General features: G+C 31.7%; 1 protein-coding gene across 1 annotated transcript; it reads right to left on the reverse strand.

Annotated features, from left to right (window-relative positions):
* Positions 1–4,203: 4,203 nt before the first annotated feature.
* LOC133830197 (cytochrome P450 71AP13-like) lies at positions 4,204–6,891 on the reverse strand. The gene is made up of 2 exons (XM_062260121.1): positions 5,936–6,891; positions 4,204–5,009 (listed from the first exon to the last, which is right to left on the reverse strand). Exons 1-2 carry the CDS (start codon positions 6,845–6,847, stop codon positions 4,398–4,400), a joined length of 1,524 nt encoding a protein of 507 aa, XP_062116105.1. The 5' UTR covers positions 6,848–6,891; the 3' UTR covers positions 4,204–4,397.
* Between the last annotated feature and the right edge of the window lie 3,061 nt (positions 6,892–9,952).

Consider the following 9,952-nt stretch of genomic DNA (forward strand, 5'->3'; position numbering starts at 1 on the left):
GCACTTTTATAGTTCTAATTAAGTATCTATATTGTTGATTTCCTCTGAGATTTTGTCTTATTGCTTTTAAAAGTTTCCATAGTCTTTTTTTGACCAATTATTTTTGCATATTTGTTATAAAACAATGTAGGAGTACACTGAAGATGACCTAGAATTTGACATTATGATCCTTGTTTCTTATTACTGTTTGGTTAGTGAGAATGTGAGTGTAATTATCATTCTCCTTTCTTTTCTACATAACCTATTGCATAAATATATATTAATGGTATTAGTAAATTAATCTTGATACAGTTGTTGTTCCTGCTTATGGTTGCAAGTGCCATATGTGAGGTTATTCCATATGATGCTGCTTCTATTGAGAAAGCAAGCTAATATTTAGATCAGAACTTCTCTTTTTAACATATGAAAATGTTGATTTTTTCACCGATCATTTTCGTCTTTTGATTATTGCCTTTGATATTTATTTTGGTACCCTTCTTTTAAAACATTTTTCATGTCAATCACCTTATTATATTCTTAAGCTATGAGGGGTACTAGACCAAAAATTTAAGGAGCAGACACAGAAGAAAAAACTTGGAGATATAAATCAGCCTTTAATTACTACTATAGACTCATTGTTGGCCTTTGACTAACGATATCTATTTATTATTTACCTTTAGAAGTAATTTACCTTAAACATTTTAAATCTACTGTGTTTTTATTACTATTGAAAATATTGTACTCTATAAAATCTGATTATGGTAGCAAGTGTCATATGGAGTATTACTAATTTGATTTCTTATTGTTGGACCGAGGATGAGGAGTTGTAAACAACAGAGTTTAAACCATGAAAAAGCATGTGTGTTATATTGAGAGGAGATAATTCAGGTGTGGATGCATTACATATTTATGCTAGGCAATTGCTGATTTTTTTAGACTTTTATACTTATTGGTTATGAAGATAACATATGAGTTTTATTTTCTTATTGCAGATTTTTACTCTGATATCTAGGTGATGAAGATAGCGATACAAGACTTGGATGCTTGCAATTAACAAAGAGAAAGCATTGGACAAATGTTACAATTTTTATTTTATTGGACTTGTTAGACATTATATTCTAAGCAAGAATGAGTGCTTTTATTATGGAATATTTTGTATTAATTTTTTTTATTTGGGACACATGTATTGGATATTTTGGTTAATACAAGAAAATACATTAGACTTGATCAAATTTTAATTACATTATTGGGACAAATAGTAGGGATTATAAAATTTGACAATTTCACTTCAAAAGTGTTATAAAAAACACAAAATATAACATTAACAAAGAGTTATTATTACAAAATTATAACAATAATAAATTACAATATTCCTTAATACGTACAATAATAATTTTGTAATTAAAAATAGTAAAATTACATTTTGAAAATGTAATTAATAACTATAAGATTACATTTGGTTAATGTAATTAAATAAACAAAATATTTGACATAAAGAGCCATAATATTTATATAATGTAAATATTTACAATATATAACACCAAAACAACATTATAATAGTTTATTTAATAACATGTAAAAAATGTAATCAAACGACCAGACTTTTAATAACATGGACAGACTTAACACTTGCTAAAGTGTTATAAACTGCATTTGATAATACTTTTCGAGAGTTATGGTAAATATTTTTTCTTGTAGTGCAATATACATATTATTAATCAAATTCAAACATGAACACATCATACAATCTATACACACATTCACAATATGTTATTCAACACTCATGTATAAATATCACTAAACACCTCTTACTTTCTACACACATTCACATATTAATTAAATTAATTAAAACAACATAATTAAAAAATAAATACCTTGATTCCACCAAATTCTAAATACCCTAGTCACCAAATTTCCAAGAGATACTCCTTCAATTTCTACACAATCATAATATACAGTATTAACAAATAAAAAAAATTAAAAATATATAAATGTATATATACACTCGGCACATACATAATATATATTTATATAAAAAAAATTATATATATAAATATATATGTTCTTGACACACCTTATATATACATATATTTATAAAAAAATATATAAACTTACATACACACGCCACACACAATTATACATTTATAAATATATATTTATAAAAAAAATGTAAATAAAAAACTAAAATATATATATAAACTACTCACAATATATATATAAATAAAATAAAATAAATATATATATACATATATATAACGAGAATATATATATATATACCTCGGTGGGTGGTGGTGGTCTGATGACTCCGATCTCCTCTTCCGTGTCATCATCGTAGTCCGAAGATGGTGGTGGTGATGGTGGTGGTGGAGAGAAAGGGAGAGGGAAAAGGGGGCTTGGATTGGGATTTAGGGAAATATGAGAGAGATTTGATTTTGGGGTAAGATTTACAGACACTACAACAAAAAGGGTCATTTGCGTCGGTTTATAACTGCCACAATTGATTTTTTGCGTCAGTTTGATATGTGACTCAATTGCCCATAACGCAAACTAGAGTGTCATTTGCGTCAGTGGGGCACTATCACAAACTGACATTTGTGGCAGTGCCCCACTGACGCAAATGCCATTCTGGTTTGCGTCAGTGGGACACTGCCACAAATGTTAAAAATGAGTATTTTTTGCGTCAGTTGGGCACTGTCACATAAAGTATTAACCAGGGTAATTACAAATGTTTATGTCAATTTCTCTGGCCTATTTTGATAAAAAAAATTCAGCACCAGAAACAGAAAAACAGCGTCAGTGGGGCACTAACGCAAACGGTCCCATTAAACAGCGTCAGTATATGTTATGACGCAATTGGACCCTTATTTGTGGCAGTGCCCAACTGCCACAAATACTAATTCTTGGTCAACAGCGTCAGTCAATTGCGTTGACTGACGCGTTTGACTGACACAATTGCCCTTTTTTGTAGTAGTGAGAAAATGAGAGATTTATTTGGGAAGAGATTTGATTTTGGGGTATTGGGTTTGAAAGAGTCGAAATGATTTTGGGGTATCTGGGTTTTGTTTTGCGCTTTTTTTTTCTTTGATGTTTCAGTCGAAATGGTTGAAGGGACGAGGGATTGGGGCATATACAAATATTAGGGGTGACGCGTCGTCCCTAATAATTTTCACAAAAAAAAAATACAGCCTCTAATTCTCCACCTACTTATTTTGGTCAAAATATCTCATTATCAGGACGACTAGCACAATATTAGGGCAACTGATGACATGTCATCCCTAATTTCTTGAATATCAGGGGCGACACAACGTCACCCCTCTTAGAGTCGCCTCTAAAACTATTATTTCTTGTAGTGTAGTATGTCAAGATCATGTAAACTTTTTTAATGTTTCTCAAAATTTTCAATTCAAGCTCATTTATTGGGAGTGTAGAAGGGTTCAAATTGAGCCCAATTTTATTAAAATTCCTAAAAACTAAGATTTTATTTCTTTAATATTTGATAGAGGACCTGAAAACCCTTGACTTCTTCTTTCTTGTTTTCTACCAAACAGGCAGGCACAAAACAAATTTAGTGTGATGTGAAGGAAAACGAGTACCGAGACAACAATATATGAGTAAGCACTGCCAATAGCTCTTTCAAAGTAGGATATTTAAAAAAAAATAAAAAAATTGAAAAAGAAGGAGCAAACATCTTTCTAGCCGCTAATGTAAATGCATTTATATTTTAGGGCATCTTTATTTTCTTCTATGCATGGAGAGTAGGATTTAGAGCATCTTCAAATATAATTTTTTTTAAATATTTTTATTTCCTTTTTCCGTCTTTCTTTCTCCAAGTTAATTATTTTAAAAAAATTTGTCTCTTTCAATTTTTTTTATTTTAATTAATAAAATATATTAAAAGATATAATATTTAAATAATGTAAAGAAAATATAAATAAGTTATGTTCTAAAAATTTGATGTAAATTGAATTCCTAAAGTTTTAGTAGGTGCTGGGAGTGCTCTAAGCACTATTTCATCTTTTGTAGGAAAATATTCCTCTCTAGTATTGAGAAATGGAAGGGAACATGCAAGCTGTAATGTATTTATTTGTTTTGTTGTTTCCTCTTGGATATCAGTCGTACTAGCAGATTGTTTTGTTTTACTGGCTACATTTTAATAAATTAAGATAACAATTGCACGCGATTTCTTATTACATTTATTCATTCTGTCGTTTTCTAGCAAAAAACTAAAGCAGCATAAATACTTAATTTTATTCCGAAGTTAATAACATACCATGAAGCAACTTATTTCTATTGAGGACTATGAGTGTATCTCACTTCCAAAAAATGCAGCTTCACTATAAATGAAGAATATTTAACCATTTATAATACAGTTCACTCTCCCATATAGCATCCTCTTATATTGTTAGCATAAACAATTTTCAAGAAAAGCGCGGCTTGGCAAGGACTTCCAAGCCAACTTTTCTATGCATTGTGATACCAAAAACTTCAGTCATATCCAAATCTTTGGGTGTAACACCAGTAGGAAGTTCCCAATCAAAGCTATGGAGAAGCTGAGCAAGAGCAATCTCAACAACAGCGGTCCCAAATGTAATAGCAGGGCATACTCTTCTGCCAGCTCCAAAAGGTATGAGTTCATAATCTTGGTCTCTGAAGTCAATGCTGCTATTCAGAAATCTCTCTGGTTTAAACGTGTCTGGATCTTCCCAAGTTTCCGGGTCTCTTCCAATTGCCCAAGCATTGACAAAGATCCTTGTCTTGACTGGAATGTCGTACCCTTCCATGGTGACATGCTCTAGGGATTCTCTAGGGACTAACACTGGCGCAGGTGGGTGTAGTCTAAACGTCTCTTTGATGATTGCTTTCATGTAGTTCAGTTCAGACAAATCACTCTCTAAAACCACTTTTCTTTCTCCCAAAACGCTTTGAAGTTCAGCTTGTGCTTCTTCTAGAGCTTTGGGGTTAATGATCAATTCCGTCATGGCCCAATCAAGGACTATGAAGGTTGTGTCAGTTCCTGCGGCAAACATGTCCTGCATCCACCACAATTATACATTCAGTAGTAAGCTTATTTCTGAACCAAGAAATGGGAAAAAAATTAGAAATATTAGAGACAAGATCCATCAAAACACTTCATTTTTGGTGGGCCCGCGTGTGTTTAGCTTTGTAATCTCAACTAGCTAGTGAACCTGGTATAACTTGCTTAGATATGTGTATATAAATAAATGTGTGTGCAGATTAATCGGCGGGTTACAACAAGTAACTTAATTGTAACTTGATATGTGTTTTTTTTTTTGTCAAATATGACATATCATTGTAATTGTAAATCTCTCTTTGGTGCATAAGCTATATAAATAAATGGCATAAGTAGGATACTTAAAAGGTTACCCATATATTACGTAGTTGAAGTTGATTACTAGGTTTATTGCAAAGTAGCTCACACTATCACTTGAAAAATGCCTTTATATTATCGCTTGTGAAACTTAGTAACTTGTTATATTATCGACTAAGGTAAGAGGTAACATGGGGAATCAAGTAAATCGGTGTCTTACTTATTATGAAAACTGAGAAAAACACATATACGAAATATAATTTCAATTTAAAATGACCAAAAGAAAAAAAAAAAAAAAGAATACAGAAAACATATACTTTATTGTAAAAAATGATATAAGAAAAAAAAACTATTAATTAGGGAAAATATAATATTAAAAATAGTTAAAATTGTAAATAATAAGGGACCGACTCCTTTTATATCCAGGCGCTGAGGAAACTCTTAGCACAAGGAATATATTTAAAATAAATTCATATCTAGCTATCTCCCATATATAATTTTAAAGAAAAAAACAGTTCAAAATAAAAATTTATAAATTCAGTAATTTTTTTTTAAATTACATTTTCCTCAAATATTTAATATTATTGTAGAGATTGCATAGTTAAAAGAAAAAAACTCAGGACTTACCAGAATAAGAGCCTTGACATTATCCATAGTGACAGGCATCTCACCAGATCCTTTCTGAATATCAAGTAAGACATCCACAATGTCCTTAGTATCTTCTGTCACTCTCTTGGGATCAAGATGTTCAGCTATAATCCGATCGAAAAGCTGATCAAATCGCTTAAAGGTGCGAACCAGTCTCGATTTCATTCCCGTCAATGTGAGAACAAAATCCATGGAAGGGAAGAAATCTCCAAAACTAAGCCCTCCAAGCAACTCTTGATACTCTTCAAGCATCTCTTGAAAACCTTGCCTGTCGTAGTCTCCTCCCTCCGAAAAGTCTCTACCGAACGCAGCCCTACAAAGAACATCATTCGCATACAGTCCAAGCATCTTGCTCATGTTGACGGTGGCAGGATAAGGCTCCGAAAGCCTCCGAACCAAACGAACCACTTCTTCTTCTCTAACAAACTTGAAAGAATGGACCCTTTTGGCACTAAGAACCTCTAGTATGCAAACTTTTCGAATATACCTCCAATAAGCACCGTAAGGCGAAAACACCATGTCAGTACACTTGTAAAAGAGATACTCGGCGGCGATAACCCGAGGCCGGCTTGCGAAAGAGAGATCATGGATTTTGAAAGCTTCTTTGGCTAGTTTGGCCGATGATATGATGACAGTAGGGATGTGACCGAGCTTTAAGTAGAATATTGGACCGTATTTTCGTGACAAGTTGCGGAGAGAGATGTGAGGAGCGGTGGTTCCGAATTGGTGAAGGTTTCCTATGATTGGTAGCTTTGGAGGGCTCGGAGGGAGATTGAACCCTTGTTTTTGGGTTGGCTTCTTCTTAAAGATGAAGTACTTGAGAAAAATAGCAAGAAACAAGATCGATGAGATTTGAAAGGTGGGCTCTCTTAGATATTCAAGGAGAGTCATTTGAGTGGAGATATTTGTTGTTTTCAAGTTGATCTGCTAGCTCATGATACTATAAATTTATAGAGCTGTATTTAGGCTTGGCGAAAATACCCGGTCGGGTCGGGTCGGGTCTCCTCTCCGTCATGGTGACATTGCCCCGGTTAAATCGGGGATAACCTAGGGTCGGGGATCTAGTGCTAAGCCATAGATAAGTATTGTTTTATATATATAAAATAGCGAAATGTTATTGGTGATTAACACTAGTATGTCACAGATTGCTATTGATATTGGTACAATTTAATATTAAGTCTCACATATTTGAATTTAATAAATATTATGATGTATCGCTAACCAATCATAAGGTGTCACCTGATGTGGTGTTAGGCACCTTAATGTGTTAAATAACAACACTATCTAGATTGTATAGTTTATCACACAATATTATATATATATATGAGTAAATACTTATTTGGTCTCTATGTTTTATCTAAATACGGGTATCATATATTTATAATAATCATTATTCAGTACCATCTATTTGCAATTTGTACTAGTTTGATACCCTCTGTTGTAATGTGCTCAACTCATATTTCAAATATGACCATATTGTCCCTCTTTTTCAATGATTTATTTGATTTTCTTTTTATTTTTCTTATTTTAAAAAGTTTTAAAAATATTTTATGGATTAATAAAACAAAAAAAAAACTTATAATTAAATCTTTGAAATAATTTAAATAAAAAAAATTAAATCTAACCCCTAAATTTAAACAAAAAAATTAATATCAACACCTTAAACTTAAAAGACAAGATTTAAAATAAATTCACACAAAAACTAGTTTAATTAAAACATAAAAAAATTATTAGGTTTTTAGTTTACTTTAATTAATTTTAAAATATTGATTTTAGTTTTTATTTTAATTTATATTTCGAATTAAACATATTTATGTTTATTTATTTAATTAAAATAGTTTTATTAAATATTTGTATTTTAAAATTAATTTATATTATTTTTTATTTAAAATTTTACATTTAATTGATTTATTTTATAAAACAATTTTTATTTTATTAATTTAAAAATATTTTTGAATTATTTTAAAATAACAAAAACAAATGAAAATCAAATAAATAATTCAAATGAGGTACAATATGGTCATATTTGAAATATGGGTTGACCACAGTCTATAAGAGGGTACCAAATTGGTACGAATTGCAAATAGAGGGTAAGAAATGATCATTATTATAAACATATGGTACCAAGTGTGTATTTCGATAAAACGCATGGTATCAAATAAGTATTTACCCTATATATATTTTTAATAAATGGTAGGTAATCATTTGGTACGGTGTATTTTTGTAAAATATGTTTTGGTACCATGTGTTTACAATAATGCTCATTTGATATTCTGTATTTTGAAATCGTACATATTTGATACCCTATATTTTAAAATCATATATATTTGATACCCTAAACTTCAATTTAATTAATAAAATTTTACCAATTTAATCAAACTTCTCTCAATTATATGAGTTATAAATTCAAATTTAATTACTTAATGACATATAACTGATGTCAATTTGGTCATATTGACAAAATTTTATTTAACATGATATCAAATATGTATGATTTTAATATAGGGTACCTTACACAACAACAAAACATGTTATTACCGGGCCTTCCACTGGTAATAATATTGGATTCCATCGGTAATGGTCATTACCTGCAGAACCCTGCTGATATTAAATGGTTGGTAATTATAGTTATTACTGGCACACTGACATCTCATTGGTAATATATTAATACATGCAGATTATTAGAGGCGAACTCCGCCGGTGTACAAAGTAGTCAATATCCTGTTTGGCTTATTTAATATCGGCGGGTCCCGCCCCTATTAATTCACTGGTAATTAATTAATAATTTTCTTTAAAAAATAATAAAATATAATAATTTGTTTGACTTTATTTAATAATAAATAAATATATAGTAATTATTTAAAGATAATAAAATTTAACATAAATTAAAATTAATTATTAATAACACAATTACTATTCATTAAAAAAAATTACATATAAACTAATCATAAAATAAACATAATAAAATATCAATTGTCTTAATTTAATTACATATAAACTAATCATAAAATAAACATTATAAAATATCAATTGTCTTAATTTAATTAAAAAACGTAAACTAATTAATATTGTTTGGATCGGGCCAACCAAGCGAGAAATATTCATTAACGTTCAGGTCAATATCTTCACCAATGTTAGAGCGCGACAATGGTGGTGAAGCAAACTGTGGTGCTGGTTGTGAACTGTAATAAGCTTGTGGAGACTGCTGCGAAGATGATCCAAACGAGTCCACAAATTGTCGAGTATGTGGCCGTGCCGAGGAGACTGATGCAATAAACTCTCAAACTGACCATACCTTTGTTGCTGCTGCAATGAACTCATAAACTGACCATGCCTCTGTTGCTGCGGTTGTTGTTGCTGTTGCTGCTGCTGCGATGAATCCCCAAAGTCACGATGCCTAGGATGTGACGTCTGAGATCATGCAGGGACGTCAGGGTAATAAAGAGGAGGGGACTGGGAGGAGCGTCCATACATGTACTGAAATTGTTGTGATGTACATCCATACATGTTAGGAGAATTCTGCTGAGGTGGATGAAAATGTTGTTGTTGTTGTGGCATCGACCAAGGAGGTGGACTTTGAAAAGATATACCACCTTCAGGTTGTGATGGTAAATACTGTTGCAGAAGGTTGTCAAACCATGACTCAGATTGTGAACTGGTATGCTGAGGGTTACCAGATAGACCTTATTGAGATCTCAACATCCGGAGCTCGTCACACATTGTCTTCATCATCTTCGCCATAGTAGTCATGTCTTCTTGGGGCGTATGAGTAGGTGGGGCTTATGACTGACTTTGACTTGTGGAGCTGGAAGCTGATTTTTTCCCTTTCCCTTTGCTGTAACCCACTCCTCTTTGAAAGTCAGACCACTCCCCAAGTACTTTACTCATAATCTCGTAATGATCAACCGACGAGGAATCAGTAGTAGATCCAGTTTCAGATCCCTCTGTTAGTCTTTGAGTGTAATGACCCACTACTCTAGACTATTTGGACCATTA

This window comes from Humulus lupulus, chromosome 4 (genome assembly GCF_963169125.1).
Source record: "Humulus lupulus chromosome 4, drHumLupu1.1, whole genome shotgun sequence".
Taxonomy (NCBI): domain Eukaryota; kingdom Viridiplantae; phylum Streptophyta; class Magnoliopsida; order Rosales; family Cannabaceae; genus Humulus; species Humulus lupulus.